We start from the raw sequence: 18,143 nt of genomic DNA on the forward strand, positions 1-18,143 counted from the left end.
ATGGTTTAGGGTTAAGAGCGAACCAACTGCTATGGCGCTCGACGCCTATTTTCTTAATAAGTTATTTATTGCATTCCTGTTATAAATTTTATGACTATATTGTTTGAATTTTTTGTTACTACTTTAAAGAAGCTTGTTGGTTGATGGTGTTTTAATATACTAAATTCCTTCGTTCCAACATGTTTTTCTTAATAGCCAACTTGAATGCCCGTTATACCAGTTGCTTAAGAATAAACATCGTGTGCCTCTGAAATGGCTTCACCAAATCAGATGTACCAAAGAAATATACAAAGCGAAACAAAAATAAGTCATAAAGATTTATATATCAAGTATTGCTAAAAAACCAAACCAAACATGCATCCACACTCTGTGGAAAAGCAATTAAGGTTATAACAACGGCGCAATATCAAGTCGCCAACGCTGAGCATGAAATATAAACATTAGAATAAGCATTTTTAAGAACAATTGTCGCCTCCTAGAGTCTAAGAGTTCATTTATATACACAACACTTTTGTAAATAAAATCAGTTCATATTTTGAATTCAACGAATGAAGATCGTGTTTTTAGTTGTGGAACTAGATTCCACTTCACTAGTTGAATTCTTTACTTAATTCTTCTAAAAAAATCTTTGATCTTGTTTTTGTCATGGATCCCACTGTTATTTCTGTATATAACACACATTCTCTTGTGATGTCTGAAAATTATTTTCACCCTATTATTGAAGTACTTATTTCTTACAATTCCGTTACTAGTTCATTTAATAACATCTCAGTCTCTCGTCGTAGACGTTTTTGAAAACAAATTTTAATCTGATATTTAAATACTCAATGCTGCAATAATTGTATTGTGCGCTGTAGAGTTGAATTCTATCAAAACCCCAACAAATTGTACAACTGTGTTTCTTCTTAACCAAGCTTTAACTTACTGACCTCCACCTTCAGACTTAATGACCAGTCAGCTAATCCTGATTCAGAAATTGCAGATATTTTTGCTAAATTCTTTCAGTCGACTTATCCCATTACTGCTTCACCTCCTACATTCTATCCCTTCTCAATCCCACATTTAAATTGTGTGTTTTTCCTAGTATTATTGAAAACTGTTGTATCCCTAGCTAATAGTGCAGCCGTATAACGCACGGCACGAATCGCGTGGACAAATACAGAATAGAAAAAGCAGACAAACAAATAATATTATAGCTATCTATTAACAAAATATGAAAGGATTGATGTTTAAAGTATATTAATAGACGACTCTCAGCAAATTACAGGGAATAAAAGGTTGTAACCAGTGCAGAGGACCTTAAAAGGTTCATGCCTGGCATAGTTAAAAGAACAACGACTAATGGTTAAAGGTATAATAGGATGTCTAAGTCAACATGGACAAAGAAATATAGCTAATACTGCATTGGGCAGTGGCCACGATCGCTGGGTCAGCGATCCCACGGTCTGGGTAATATGAGCCGGCCCGCAAGACGTTGACCGCTGCTAGCGGCACGAGGCGCAGTGTCAGCATTCCGATGGCCAATGCTTAGGGTTCTTGGGTGGTTTATTTAACAATGTTCAGTTAGTTTTACGCTAGGTATATTTAGATCATTTTGAATGTTGTCGTTCCGTATATACCACGGGGCCCCCGTGATTGATCTTAAAATTTTCGACTGCGCTCCTTGTATAATATCGACATTGCTGGTACTTGCCTTCCCCCATAGTACGGCTCCGTAAGTCCAGATGGGTTTCAGTACGGAGTTGTATAGGAGGACTTTATATTCCAGACGTAGAGGGGACCGAGCATTGATGATCCAATGTAGGCTACTTGCTTTCAGTTTAAGCTGTGACTTTTTTTGCTTCGATGTGCTTGCGCCAAGTTAGTCTTCTGTCTAGGTGGATGCCAAGGTAAGTGACATCCACGGCTTGAGGAACTGGTACGTTGTTTAGCATTAGAGCTGGACAGTTTCTTCTGTTAAGCGTAAATGTAACATGTTTGCATTTCTGCTCGTTGACCCGGATACGCCAGGTTGCTAGCCATTCCTCTACCACATTGAGGTGTTCCTCTAATTTTGCAGAGGCTTGTATTGGGCATTTGGATCTGCTGAGGATTGCCGTGTCATCGGCAAAAGTGGACGTTGTAAGTCCTAAACTCGTTGGTAAGTCTGCAGTGTACAGTAGGTAGAGCAATGGGCCGAGTACACTGCCTTGCGGTACACCAGCTTTGATTTCAAAATCAGCCGAGACGGAGCCATTACATCTTACAGCGAATTGCCTATTGTAAAGGTAAGATTCCATGAGTTTGTGGGTGTACTGTGGCAGTTTTTGCCGGATTTTGAACATCAGACCCTCCAGCCAAACTCTATCGAAAGCCTGGGCAACGTCGAGAAAGACAGCCGCACAGTATTCTTTTAGTTCGAATGCTGTTCGTATTTCGGATGTTATGCGATTGACTTGTTCAATTGTACCATGTTTTTCGCGGAAGCCAAACTGCTGTGAAGGGATTGTGTTCTCCGATGCCAGAAATGAGTTTAGTCGGATCTGCAGGACCTTTTCAAAAAGCTTCGAAAGACATGGCAGTAAACTAATTGGCCTATAGGATGATGGCTGGGTTTTGTCCTTTCCCACTTTAGGAATCATGATGATAGTGGACCTTTTCCATGTTTTTGGGAAGTAGCCAATTCTTATTATAGCGTTGAACAGTTTGCAGATGTATTGTATGACAATGATAGGGAGTTCCAGGATCATTTTCGGTGTGATTAGGTCATGGCCAAGGGCTTTTTTGGCTTTATGTGGTTTTTAATAACTGCAGTGATCTCGTCCGATTGGAGTTCCGAGTACTCACTATGCGTTAGTGTGCTCGAAGGGGGAAGTACAGATGAGTTTGATGTTGGATTTGGCTGGAAAACCAATTTAAGATGTGTGGCAAATACGGATGCCCTCTCTTCGTCACTGCGGGCCCATCCACCGGTTGGACTCCTTATCGGTGAAATTGTCTCTGCAGGAGCGCTTAAAGTTGGGTGGGCTTTCCACAGAGGATGTTTAGTGCTGGTTGGCCTGAGCTTTTCTATGTATTTTCTTTGAGCCCAGCTTTCCTCTTGTCTTAACGCCTTGGAGAGGTTGCGATTAGCATGCCTTAGGCGAAGTTTTGCTGCTGGTGAGCGAGTAATCTGCCATTATCTTCTAAGACGTCGTTTTTCCGTTACTAATTGTTCTATCCGCCGGTTCGTGGGCCTGTCAACAGGTTTAGTGTAAGAAGAGGCAGGTGGAGTAGATACTCTTGCTGCAGCTGCCATCATAGACTCAAGTGCAGAGACGCACATATCAATGTCCTCTGCAGCATCCAGTTTCGGCGAACAGTCAATGTGGGCACTCATGTACATTTTAAATTTAAGCCAATTTGTTTTGTTGTTTGTAAGCCTATATGGGCGATCAAGTACTTGAGGTCTTGTTAATAGTGTGAATAGCACTGGAGAGTGATCAGAGGTTAAATCTAGCAGTGTATCCGCAGTGATCCGATTACGCGGAATCCATTTGGTTATTGCGAAATCAATCAAGTCAGGCACTTTCTGTGGATCTGTGGGCCAATAAGTAGGCCTACCCGGTGAGACGCAATCCATCTAATTGAGTGGGTTGACTATTGTGTTGTACAACTGCTTGCCTTTAGGATTCATCAGGCGAGACTCCCAGTGCGTTTGTTTGGCGTTATAGTCCCCTGCTGCAATGAAGCGATCTCCGAGTGTGTTAAAGATATCGGTAAATTCATTTTCAGAGATTGAGAAGCGTGGTGGGCAGAGTACAGGGCAGCTAATGTAGTGTTGCCGCAGCTGGTCAGTTATAGCAGTTGCATGTAGGTGCTGTGTTTCAAATCTGTTGAGGAACGAGTGTTTTATACGGTTTTTGATTAGGATACCAGTCCCGCCATGAGGTTTTCCGTCTGGATGGTTTGTTGCATAGAAGGTATATTTTGGTATTTGAAAACTATTTTTTGATGTTAAATGTGTTTCCGAAATCAGCAAAAAGTCGATTTCACTTGAGTCTAGGAATAGTTCCAGTTCATTTTTGTGCTTGGAGGTGCCGTTAGCATTCCAAAGACATAGACATAGGGAAGTTATTATTTATTCTCGATAAGCTTCTGGATAAGCAGGTTTTGATTCCGCATCAGTTCGTGCATACAGTTTTGCATGAACGTCATAAAAGTGGTCATGTTTTGATTGAGTGAGATCAATAGGGCTTCTAAGCCACTTGGAGTTTGCTGGCCAAGCTCTGGTGCGCTAGGTTGCGGATTCTGTAGATGGTGAAGTGACGGGGTCTCTTTTGCGGGCTCCGTCTGTCCAGTTCGGAGCACACTAGCGAAGGATACACTAGGACTGTATGTAGCAGGCATGTTAGATGATCTAACAGCCTTGGCGAAGAATACCTCCGGTGTAGTTTTAGAGGCGTTGACAGTGATTTTTGGTCCAGCTGGGGGATTGCGCCCGTTTAGGTGAGATTTAAGATCCTTGAAGACAGGACATCCTCTGTAGTTGGCCGTGTGGTTCCCTCCACAGTTACTGCATAATCTTAGTGCGACATTGTTTCTGTCCTTGGTGCAAATGCCATCTTTATGATGTTCGCCACAGCCAACACACACTGACCTGAGATTGCAGTTGTTAAAGGTGTGGTTGTATTCCCGGCAGTTTTTATACTGCGGTGGTTGGTGTCTCTTATGGGGCTCCTCTACGGTGATTCTTCTGTGCAATAGGAGCTGTAGGTTGTAGATTAGGTGCACTTCATTTGGCTTCGACCGCTTTGCATCTGGTTGGAGCTCGATTTTAAAGAGCGGCTGTGCGACTTTGTTCCTGTTGATGATGTTGACAACGGATTTGACCGCAAACCCTTTTTCGACCAACGCGTCTGCTATTTCTTGAGTAGGGACCGATGGCTCAATCCCCTTCAACACAACCTGGAGCCCTTTACTGCTTTTTAGTTGGTAGGTATAGAAGTTGATGTTAGCATTACGGAGGTACTTTTCGATGATGCGGAAATGGTCCTCAGTTTGGGTTTGACATTTAATTTCTTTAATGTTACCCCTATTGAGAGAGGTTACAACAAAGTTATTTGCCCCTACTGTTTCTACTAGCTTCGAAATCAGGGCGCTGCAGTTGGCTCCTCGGATGTATAAAGGGGGTGGTCTAGCCGATTTGACTTTGTCTACAGCGCCGGCTTGATCATCTTGCTGATCGGCAAGAATTTTAAAACGATTCCCGCTAAGGGGTGCTACTTGTTCATTTGGTTTGGTTATTTTCGGCGTATTGCCACTTTTTTTTTTTTTTGCGGGCTTAGCTTCCGCTTAGTTATTTTAATATATCTATGCATTCCAGTTTGGACAGAAGACGTTGGGTTTACTATTGTGGCTGACTCAGGGCGACTTGTCGTTGACGGCTTTATTCAGGTCAATGCTACGGCAGACGTTGCAGTAGTTGCTGTCAACGAGCTGACGGTGCTGGTCGGTGCAATCGGTGACCCAGTTATCGTTATTGATGGAGAAGCACACTGCTCTCTCCACGGTAAGTTGCTTTTGATTGCTGAGTGGCTGGCACTTTAGGTGTTATTACTTACGTTAGCATTCAGTGGGGCCGGCGACACCACCGAAAAGTACGCGTTGTTGCGTTGGACCGAGAGTCGACGCTCACGTTGTTGTTGTACAATTAGTTCTTGTAGCTGTTGCTGATCGAGAGAGCTTGGGCCCGAATTGGTGGACATGGCTTTTGTAAAAGTTACGCACTTTGTTGTTGCAACGTAGTTTTTATTGCTATTAGAGCAATCTAATAGCAATATGATTGCAAATAGGAGTCTCTGAGGCGACTGAGAGCCCTACACAAATTTTTGCAAACGCGGTCTTTTTTACACTCAATTTTTGCGGAGTGAATTGAATAACACGTCTGTACACGGCGGCAGTTTAAAAAGAGATGATGAAGTATAAATTAACATATATATAACTCATTAAACAAATTGATCAAATATAAATAAACATTTATATTACTGGCGCCCAACGGCAACTAAAAGTGCCCAAAAGCTTAAAAACAATTCTAAGTAAAAAATAGAATTGAAATAAAAATCAAAAAAGTTTAAAGATAATTCTAAATGAAAAACTAAAAAATAGAATTGAAATAAAAAACAAAAAACCCAAAAGTTTAAAAATAATTCTAAATAAAAAACTAAACGGAAACTAGAAGTGTCCAAAAGTTAAAAAACAATTCTAAGTAAAAAATAGAATTGAAATAAAAAACCCAAAAGCTTAAAAGCAATTCTAAGTAAGAAATAGAGTTGAAATAAAAAACAAAAACCTAAAAGTTTTAAACATTGTAGTGAAAAAATTATCACTACAAAAATAAAGGGAAAAATATAAACCAAAAAACAACAACATAGTCACGTCACTTGACTGGTGACGGCAGCGGCGAAGAATAATTGAAGACGAGAAGCACACAACAATAAACGAAAAAAAACTCCTCCAGAAGAACCAAAATTTTCGAAACAATGCTAATCAGAATAAGAGCTCGGAAAATAGCCAAGGGGCATACAAGAAGACTTCCCATTATACTAGGGTTCAGGAAAAACCAAATAACAAAGGCAAGCCACTACAAAATCCTGGGGCTCAGGCGTTGTCAACACCAGAACCCATGGAGGTTGACTCCTCTTCAAAGTATAGGCAACTAACCAGATATTCGGGAAACAAGTCCACAAAATCTGGATTCCGGTCGAAAAAGAATCAACAGGTTCATTTGACGTCTCAGGATACCCCTGGGGAAGAAGCCTATGAGACAAAAGCAGAGGCGAGCGTTCTGGCAGCTAGTGATAACCTGTCAGATAGTGAAGAATCTTGTAATTTTTTAGGGAACACTCCCTTCTACCGTTCATCACAAGAACAGTAGGAGCAAAAACAATTAAATTACTTATCGATACGGGGGCCTCAAAAAATTATATTCGTCCGATGGCGGTACTAAAATTCATCACCCCCGCGAAAAACCATTTAATGTCAGATCCATACATGGGACCTCAAAGGTAACGGAAAAATGTCCAATACATATTTTCGGCCTTAAAGCACATTTTTTTTTAATAAATATTTCAGAAGATTTCGACGGCATAATTGGTTTCGAGCTTTTAAAAAAGGTCGGAGCAACTATCAATCTGTTAAACAACCAAATAGTTACAAAAAATGGATCTGAAGCCATTAATTTTACCACAGATGATAAGTACCCTATTCCAATGATTTCAACAATCCTGTTTAACATATGAAAGTCCCAATATTTTACAACATTGGACCTTAAATCGGGATTTTATCAAATAACACTAGCAGAAAAAGACAGGAAGAAAACTGCTTTTTCTGTCAATGGGAAGTATGAATTCTGCAGACTATCCTCCGGGCTCAAAAATGCTCCCAATATCTTTCAGAAGGCCATCGTAACGACCTTAGGGAAAAGATAAGTAGAACATGCAACGTCTACATAGACGATGTTGTTATTTTTTCCGAAACAAAAGAAGACAATGTTAGGAACATTGAATGGGTCCTTAAAAGCCTTCAGGACGCGGGGATGCAAATTTTTTAAAAAAAGTGTGGAGTATCTGGGATTCACTTCATCCGAAAAATCGAGTTTACTTCAGAACTGCAGACATTCTCCAAGTTAAAAGATATTTTAGCATCAGAAGAAGTTTTTTTTAGCCTACCCAGATTATCGACAACCATTCGATCTTACCACAGACGCATCTGGTGATGGGCTAGGTGCTGTCCTTTTTACAAAAAGGCAGACCAATTATCATGATATCCCGTAAATTACGTAATAACGAAAGAAATTTTACAACCAACAAAAGAGAGCTTTTTATCATAGCTCTCGAAGCACCAGATTTAGAATCCGATAGGGCAACCTGCCATAGTGAAGAGTCTCTGTCCTACACTATTGATGTATCCGATAAGACCTTAAATTGTTTTCGAAATCAGACCATGATTGAGGAAGCAAAATTCCCTTCGGTAAGGACATTCGTTCGCACGCACATCAAACCCTGATTCACTCTTACAGACACTGTAAGATGTAATAAATGCTGAAGTGGTAAACGCAATATATTGCGAACTGCCAACCCTTGCTCTCATTCAGCACAAATTGGTTGAACTGTATCCGGCAACAAAATTCTGGTACTGCAAACACATCGTTACAGATGTACCAGACAAGTCGGAACAAAAGAAATTGTGGTGACTGAACATAACAGGGCGCATCGTGTAGCCCACGACAACATGAAACAAAATTTGCAAGACTTTTTTTCCCGAACATAGGAAAATTGACCACAAAAATTGCAGCCAATTGCAAGATCTGCTCTGTCGCAAAATATGACGGGCATCCAAAAAAACATAAGTTGGGTACCACACCAGCTTACGCAGGAGAATTCTTACACATAGACTTTTTTTCCCACAGATAAAAGATTCCTTCTGACTACAGTTAGTCAATTACTTTGCTAATGTTAAGACAATATATTGCGATAATGAAAGGTCGATAAACTCTGAAACAATAAGGTCCCTCCTATTAAATGAGTTTCAAATACAAATCGTCAACGCCCCACCCCTACACAGTACATCTAATGGCCAAGTGGAAAGATTCCACAGCACGTTACTTGAGATCGCACAGTGCGACAAAATAACAGCTCAGGCTAGCGACACAATCGATGTTATACTACTAGCAACAGTAAAATATAACAAGTCAATCCATTCAGTCTTGAACAAAAAACAAATCGAAGCAGTTCATGAAACTACGGTAGAAGAATGATTGCAAATTGCCAAAAAGATAAAAGACCCTCAGAACAAACAAATGGAACAGGAAAACAGAACTAGAATAGACAAAAAGTACCAACGGGGTGACAAAGTCTTGGTAAAGTCAAACAAACGCCTTGGTAACAAACTTACTCCTTTGTACAAGGAAGGAATTGTAGAGGCTGACCTAGGAACTAAAGTTTTTATAAAGGGGAGGGAGGTCCATACGGGCAATTTAAAATAGAACCTCTAAAAATTGTTTTTCCAAAATTAGGTTTGCACACTTCTACTACTAATAGAGTAATAAGACTATTTTATAATATCAGAAATTACAGAACGGACTTTATACTGATACTGATAATACTGAGGACACACGCGACAATGACCATGAAAATTACGGACTATACCAAAGCAGTCTTCAGACAGATACTGGACGGAGACGTGACAGTTTGGAAAGAGTACAGCTACCTCGGACATACGACAAACATTACCTCGTACAGGACATGCGCGGACGAGACCAGGAAAACTATTGATTTCTTTAAGGAAGATCATATTAAAATAATTATTTTGACAGATATTAGAAAAATCGACAAGCTAATAGAAACGATGACGGTTCATCATAGAGGCGCTAGAAGCTTAAATATTTTAAGCACTGCCTTGAAAGTAGTGGCCGGAACTCCTGATTTTGACGACTGGGAACAGATCAAGTTTAAACAAGAGCAATTAATAGAGTCAGAAAATAAGCAAGTCAAGATCAACAACAAATTACAGAAAAAACTGAATGCAATAACAAACTCCATAAACCAGTGATTGTGGTACGGAACTATTACCAGTCGAGGGTTGCCAATTGGTGGTAACCACAACATTCTGCAAAAGATTGCCCACGAATGGCTGCACGCAACAATTAGTAGCCGGAACTCCAGCCCATTGTAGCTCCAGACCAGGTCACCTGGAAACCTTAATAGTTGTGGACAAGGGAATGGTTATCATCAACGACGCCACCATGGACATCATAGACGAAGTCAGCAACGAAAAAAATGGTGAACGGCACCTACCTGGTGACATTCACCGACAAGATTAACATCAACCAAACAACGTTTGTCAACAAGTATGATCTACTCAGAAAGAAACCAATGGTATCAGCCGAGTCACAAATCAACATTATGAGGTACCTTGAACACTTAAGCCTGCCTTTCCTCCACGAACTGAGCATAAACCATCTTCGGCAAATAACCGGACCACGCACAAAAATAATATCGGGCCCAGTCACTATTGGGATAGTCGCAATTTGGTTCGCAATTTATCTGGCCATACGCAGACTTCATAGACGCAACTTAGTAACAACTCTTCAAAAGTCTCTTGACCTACAGAAGTCCGGGGACGGCCTCCACTTAAGCGAGGGAGGAGTTAACATGGACAAAGGAATATAGCTAATACTGCATTTGGCAGTGGCCACGATCACTGGGTCAGCGATCCCACGGTCTGGGTAATATGAGCCGGCCCGCAAGACATTGACCGCTGCTAGCGGCACGAGGCGCAGTGTCAGCATTCCGATGGCCAATGCTTAAGATTCTTGGGTAGTTTATTTAATAATGTTTAGTTGGTTATAATTCCGACTCCAAGCGCACAAAACTGTGGCTTGTAATAAATCAAAAATAAACAAACATTTATATTTCGACAACAACAACGCTCAGTCAGTACGCGACGCATATCCCTTGCCTCATATACATCATATTCTAGAGAAATTGAGGGACGCGAAACACATCTCTACTTTAGATTTAAAGTGTGGGTATTGGCAAATACCCTTAGAGGTCAAAAGTAAGTAAGTAAGTTAATTTCGTAAAATATGACAATGCTCCTACAAAAAAATGGGTTTTTTTTTTTGGACCATTTGCATAAGGAAGGATTTCAGCGAAACTAGAGATAATTTAAACGTAAAAAAAGTTTGCGATCATTCTTGAATGCTATTTTAAAAATACTTATGTTTAGGCATATAAGCAGTCTCGAGACTATATCTCACTAAGAGAATTTTGTCAGGCATAAAAAGAGTATATGGTTCTCTAGGCTTGAGAAGAGGCTTCCCCACTCATGCTTTGTTTGATACATAAAAGCTTTTCTTAAAGTAATTATCAGCCAGCTAAGCTTTTATATGTGTAGCTGCTTGGCTTGCGTTCCGTTTTGGTTGACCTTTTGCTGGTGATCGCTATATAGCCTTCAGCCATGAAATTAAATATCTTAGCCATGACATGACGTTGAATGTGTTAAGTTAATTTTGGGCGGAAACAATTTTTTTTCTTTACCTTTTTTTTTGCCTATTAATTTTTTCTTAATGCTAATCTTTGAAAATAAATTCTAAACTCATATGTTTGAATATCTTCCTAGACGAAAACCAGCTCCTACGTACCCGAGGGCGAGCAGAAAGCCTAAACGGCCAAAGCCAAATACTGCTCCCATATGGGCACCACATTACTCAGCTCATAGTAAACTGGTATCATCAGGAAATGCACCTCACATCCCACGAGACGTGTATTAACAGGATTCGAGGCATGTCTTACATACCACGCCTACGAGTCTTATACAAAGGCATGCGGAAGTCTTGCCAACGCTGTTAAAATGAGAGCGTCATGCCTGTTCCACCGCAAATGGCTCCCTTGCCCATTGCCAGGCTGGCTGCCTACCAACGTCGTTGTAATATTGGACGAGACACTGCCCGAAATAGATGGCCAAACGGTATAGTCGAGCAAACAATTTTGTAAGAAACATATGTAGCTGGCGATGCCTTCTTTTGTTTCGCCTTCAGTTTCTCAATATAGAGAACCAAGTGCGCTTAAGCTTGATATAGCCTGCGCCAGTCGCCAAAATATTCCGCGTTAAGTTTTAGCTCCATCGGCGAATTGTCAATAAACACAATATGGCTGACTTCAGCATTGTTTGGTGGCCCCAAATCATCGCATTTTGGTCACTCGAGTTGATCCTGCAGCAAATAGTCTGGGCCGTGTAGCCAAGTTTTATATATATCATGATACATATTGTCACTCATCGAAGTCGGTTGTTTTTTTTTTTGCGCTCTAGCTTAATTTTTGTTTTTCATTCTTTCGTGAAGCTAATTTATAATATTCAATTTAAATTCATTGCCTTACTAATTCTTAATAAATCGCTATACTCATCGCGAAGTTTGCGTTAAATTTACAAACATTTATACAAATTTATAATCAAAACTTTAACAAACGCAAATATAATTTTGTTGTTGCGCAGCTTAGTTTTTGATTTCGTTTTATCTTTTGCTCCCACCCGCGCTCTCAATTTACAGTTCATAGTTTGCTTTTGTTTGTGTGGTGTTGGTGCTCTCTATTCTTTTGTTTTCTCTTTTGATCGCGCTCGCGGCCGTTAACTTCGCGCTTGTGACAAGTTTTTGTTGTTGTGTGTTTTAATACAGATAAGTACAAATATTCTCTCTTTTTGTTTTCTCTTTCTAATTTGCATATTGCAGTTAGCTTTTGCCTTGGTTTGTATACGTCTCTCTGTACATACATACATATACAGTTTTCTTTTTATTTACATATTGATTTATAATTTGTTTTTGTATAAATCAATTATTTAATAATGTCTGTCTGTTGCAAATATAATTGCAATAATCCCAGCAAGACCAGTGAAGACTTTCTTTACTGTTGGCTGTGTGACAATGTAATGCACTTTAAATGTGCTAGTTACACAGTCAAGGTGCGGGACAATATTGCACAGGGTGGCGGCCTTAAATGGGCCTGTGATTCGTGTCGTGGTTTGGAGCTCGAGATGCGAAGTTTTATGAAACGGACTGGGGAAGCGTTTAAAACCCTGTCAGCTGGCGTTCATAAGCTCCAAGAGGAGCTTTTGGCGATGGAGGTTCAATTCAGAAGTTCTAAACTTTTGATTGAATCTGCGACGCGCAAGAGGGCCAGGTTTCAGGGCGCGTCCCTCAGTCCGTCGGCACTTTCGTCTCTACCAGTTCCGGCTTTCGACATTGACCCTATGTCACCAAATGTACAGCAGCTGATGTCGTTTAGGAGTCCGGCTTTGGCAGGTGTGGAGTCTCTTCCCATTTCCCCTGGAGACAGTATCCCACCTACTAACACGATATCGGTTGTAGTTTCCGAACCGTCCGGGCAAACATCCGTTTCCAGGAATATTGCTAATAAAGTAGTTACAAGAGGAGCTAGTAAAGTGCTGGCTGCTTCAGCTGCTGCCGCGTCTGCTGTAGCCGCTACAGCTGTGCCTAGTATTCCTAGTTCCCTTGTTGTAGTTCCACCCAAAAATCAATTTTTATTTCGTGGCTTGATCCCAATACTACTTCTGAAGAAGTCATAGCCTACATCCAGGGCAAAGTTCAAGCACCAAACATTGCGGTGGAAAAGTTCCGTTTCTCATATACTCGGGACATTTCGTCCTTTAAAATAGGTGTCTCCCCAGATCTTTTTGGCCAAATATGTCATAAAGATTTTTGGCCGGAACACCTTGTTGTAAAAGAGTATACAATAAAAAAGAAGAATCGGCCTCCGATTAGTTTGCTACCTGCCTCTGTGAATAACGTTCCTTCCGGCTCGTCTGCACCTGTTGGCGAGTCAAAAAACTAATTTCGTCCCTAACTCTGGCCTATCAGAACGTACGGGGACTAAAGTCTAAACTGTCTAGACTCTATGTAGATAGTATAGCCTTTGACTTTCATATTCTTGCCTTTACTGAGACTTGGCTGAAGCCTGATATTGCTGATGCTTCAATTTTCCCCTCAAAATATTTAATATATAGACATGATCGGACTATCCGTAATGATGGTGGCGTTTTGATCGCTGTTGACTCGGCGTTCTCGTCTCAAATTGTCCAGTCCTCCAATCAGGAGATTGAATTTGTTTGTGTTAAAATTTCGTTTAATTCTTTTTCTGCCTATATTAATTGTTCGTATATTCCACCACAGTCCGACTTGGCAGTATACACTCACCATTTGGAAGCTATTCAACTTATATCCTCATATCTCTCTGACAAAGACTTGCTCGTTGTTCTGGGAGATTTTAATTTACCTGAGATTGCCTGGACCCTCTCATTTGATTCTTTATTACTGTTGCCCTCCTTGTCACATTGTTTCATAGATGGTCTGCTTGAGTTGTCCCTAACTCAAATAAATCCTGTCTGGAATAGTCGTAACAGATCACTAGATCTGGTATTTGTGTTGGATTCTTCCAACTGCGATATTTCCAGGACTGATCCCTTAGTTATCCCCGAAGACAACTTTCATCCAACTCTGGATATAACCATTGACCTTCCTTTTGGTGTTATGTCTCGACATAATAACTCGATGCCTCCAACCCGATGTTTTCGAAAGACAAACTTTACTAAACTTAAAAAACTTTTGTTAACTAATGATTGGACATATCTGTATACTTGCACGGATATGGACTCGGCCATTTCTGTCTTCTATAAAACTCTTGAGTCGTTCTTTGATGTTTGTGTCCCGCGTGTGACTCTAGGATGGTCTGATAGACCTGCTTGGTTCTCACGTGAGTTATGTAACTTGTTTGCTGATTTTTTCAAAACAACTTATTGCTCTTCGATTTATCAAGCAAATCCTCCTTATCCTCATCACTTGCAATCGTCTAATTGCATTTTAGACCCTGTGTTTGATGAAAGTTCGGTTCTTAGCGTGCTCAGTTCCGTCAAACCAATATATGCACCGGGCCCTGATGGAATACCAGGCTGCGTATTAAGGTTTTGCGCGGAGGCCCTATGTAAGCCAATACTTAAGTTGTTTACACTGTCCGTCACATCTTCCGCCTTCCCGCCTATCTGGAAGGAATCATATATAATTCCTCTTCACAAAAAGGGGAAGAAGTCCGAAGCCTCCAATTATAGGGGTATTTCTAAATTGTCTGCCATACCCAAAGCATTTGAGAAAATAATAACATCTCAATTGCAGCATTTTTGTAGTTCAATCATTTCGTCATCCCAACATGGGTTTAAAAAACGTAGATCGACAACTACTAACCTATTAGAATTTACATCTCACTCAATCAAAGGGTTCAAGACTGCCGTGCAAACTGACGTCATTTATACTGACTTCAGCAAGGTCTTTGACTCCGTTAATCATACTCTGCTTCTATATAAATTAAACGCACTTGGCATCCCCAGCCTTTTGCTAGATTGGATTCTCCAATATCTTTCTAAGCGTACACAAAAGGTCCTCTTTAAGTCTTCATTTTCTAAGACCATCCAAGTGACCTCTGGAGTACCTCAGGGTAGTCATTTGGGTCCATTGCTATTCACTCTTTTTATAAATGATCTTCCATTGGTAGTGTCACATTCTCGGGTGCTTATGTACGCGGATGATGTCAAGCTTTACCTCAGTTTTAAAGACATATCATCTTCTTGCCTGCTTCAATCGGATCTTAATGATCTTCAGAGTTGGTGTGAAACAAACCTATTAAACCTTAACGGCTCTAAATGTATAGTTATGTCTTTTTATAGATGCACTCCATACTTAGCAACTTATTATCTTAACGACACTGCCTTAGAGCGTTTAGATATTATCAATGACTTAGGTGTTCTTATGGACCATAAATTAACTTTTAATCCTCATATTTCTGCTACAGTTAGTAAAGCTATGAATGTTCTTGGGTTTGTGAAACGATGGTCAAAAGAGTTTGACGATCCGTACACAACCAAAATTCTGTATACTTCTTTAATCCGTCCTATCTTAGAGTACGGATCTTGCATATGGTCACCTCAATATGAGATGCACCAAGGTAAAATTGAATCTGTTCAAAAGCAATTTCTGCTTTTTGCTCTTCGCGTTCTTAATTGGGATCGCAATGTCAATTTGCCATCATACTCCAGTAGGCTTCTTTTAATCAATCTTCCTTCTTTAATTAATCGTAGAGTAATGCTTGGTGCTATCTTTATTCATAAACTTTTAATAGGTGAAATAGACTCTCCTGAGCTATTGAACCAGTTAAACCTATCTGTACCCCGTAGACCTACTAGAAATTTTATTCCTCTATCCTTAAAACACTGTAGTTCTAACTATTCTTTGCATGAACCTTTTCGAGTCCTTTGTTCTGATTACAATCTTCTGTATCCCGTAATTAGATCAGAAGCCTCTCTTTCCCTTGTGAAAACTTCTATTTTAGCACATTTAGCTCGTAATTAGCTGTAGTTAATCATATTTTTAATTGTTTGTCCGTTTTATTTGTATTTGTCCACGCGATCGTGCCGTCCGATATACTGCTGCGCCCCACGGTCGGTCGGGCGGGAGGTGGACAGCGCTCTGCTTGGGCTCGCGCGAAACAGGCTATGTCCTGGTGTCGTATGGGCCACTTGAACGTACTTCGCATTGTACGCGTCAACGTCCAGATAATATATATTGGCGTTGTTTGTTTTAGTAGCTAGATCTGCAGGGTTAAGGTTCGTTGGAACCCAGTTCCATTGGCTAACGTTTGTGAATTTTGCCCACGCAGTGCATGACGAATTGCTGAAACTTTGAGAACAGTCTTTGAGTCGGACCAATAACAACTCGAATTAATTGACAAATCTGGATTGCATTGGATTCGGTTACTCATCTTTGCTCAGTTCCATCTTTGGTATAGGTAGTGGACTTAACGGTGCCACTTTCGCCTTGGAGGCCACGAAGCTGAGGTAGGTTCTTTCCCCCTGGCGTATCCTAAGGTAGCAGACTGCTGCGTATGTTAATTCGCTGGTGTCAACGAACGTGTATAACTGGACATCATGGATCTGATCGCTGCTGTTGGAATAGCATCTCGGGATGGTCATCCCTTCGATTGTTGTAAGGATCCGTTTCCATCGTATCCATTTGGGTAACAATGCGTCGGGTAGACCAGCATACCAGCCAATGCCGCTTCTACAAAATTCTTGACGTAGGATTTTCAATTCTATTGTAAGGCATGAGATGAAGCCGAGCGGTATTGGTAGGACCTCCTTTGAGTTCGAAGACCAATTAGGTATGTGGTGGAACATCTCGGCGATATCGCCCCAGATAGCCACTCGTCTCACTCGGAATGAGAGTAAGAGGTTTTAGGAGTTTAAGAGATCTGGACCACTCCAGATGTAGTCGTTCAGGGCCTTGCCGCTGGATTGGGCTGCTGCATCTCATAGAAGCCGTACTTTCTCTGGTTTATTTGGATTTTTAGTTATGAAGGTCGGTAGATACCATGTCCGTCCGAGCATAACGCTTTTCGACGAGGTTTTCGATTTGCTTGGTGATTTGCTCCTTCAACTGTTGTTGGCGAGAACCCTTATGTCGATAGACTGTACAGGTAGATCCAGGGTATCTACACTGTGAACGTCTTCAAAGTAGAATTGATTGCCATTATGTGGATTGGCAATCGTAAGCGTGATACGTTCCGATGCATTTTCTTCGCGTGTTGTATCGTTTGTCCATTTTAGGCACAGTGGATCTGGAACGCCTTTTAGGCCGAGCTGCTTAAAGATCTTGTTGTCGATGAGCGTTAGTGCCGATCCTTCATCTAGAAATGCAAAAGTTTTAGTAACTTTCGTTTTATTGATGATTTGTATTGGATATATGATACGGAAATAGGTTGATCCAGACTCTCTGGATCGTTGGATGTGCTTGCCCTCCGGCGTATGCACGTTGGTGACCATAGCTGGCCCTATTAGGCTGCTGAATTTCACAGCCTCTGGTGTTGGCTGCATCTCGTGGATCAATGGGTGATGTTTGCTTCGGCAGCCTCGTATGCCGCAAACCTTTTCACGTTGGCACTTTTGGTGATGACGGTTTAGGCATTGTTGACAGAGCTTGTGGTTTTTTAGAAAAGACATCTTTTGTTGGTGTGGCGTGGCTTTGAACGATGGGCAGCCGGGTATTTTGTGCCCCGGTTCGTTACATACGACGCACTTTATTTCCTTGACCTGCTTTTTATGGCATTTGCTAAAAGATTCCATTAATGGTGTCTTAGCGTCTTTGGGAAACATTGCCCACTGCAGCTTCAGTTGTGTGGGGAGTTCCTCTAGTAGCTCCTGTACGAGCATCGGGTTCTGCATGTAACCTGTGAGTTCACATGCTTCCATCGTTGAGTAGATGTTTCGTACACACAGTGCGTATTCGATAAGTGGTTCAAGCTTATCTTTTATTGCGGGTAATTGCCGCGTTTTTTCCACCAAGTTGTGCAAAATATGCTCCGGCCGACCGAAACACATACGTAATGTTTGTATGATTTTAGGGACCATTGTTGGTAAAAGGAGTTTGGATTGAACTAACTCAGGTGCTTTTCCTTTTAGGCAAGCTTGCAGCCGCGAAAGATTTTCTGCATTCGTATACCCAGCGATTTCCGTACTTGTCTAAAAACTACTTTGGCATCGAGGCCAGTTTTGAGTATTGCCAT

The 18,143-nt window shown here is 41.0% G+C and overlaps 1 protein-coding gene across 1 annotated transcript; it reads right to left on the bottom strand.

Moving 5' to 3' along the window:
• Window positions 1-16,335: 16,335 nt before the first annotated feature.
• On the bottom strand, window positions 16,336-16,758 carry LOC137575041 (uncharacterized). Its single transcript, XM_068287435.1, has one exon. It carries the CDS (start codon window positions 16,756-16,758, stop codon window positions 16,336-16,338), a length of 423 nt encoding a protein of 140 aa, XP_068143536.1.
• Window positions 16,759-18,143: the final 1,385 nt, after the last annotated feature.

This window comes from Drosophila tropicalis, unplaced genomic scaffold (genome assembly GCF_018151085.1).
Source record: "Drosophila tropicalis isolate 14030-0801.00 unplaced genomic scaffold, ASM1815108v1 contig_527, whole genome shotgun sequence".
NCBI lineage: Eukaryota > Metazoa > Arthropoda > Insecta > Diptera > Drosophilidae > Drosophila > Drosophila tropicalis.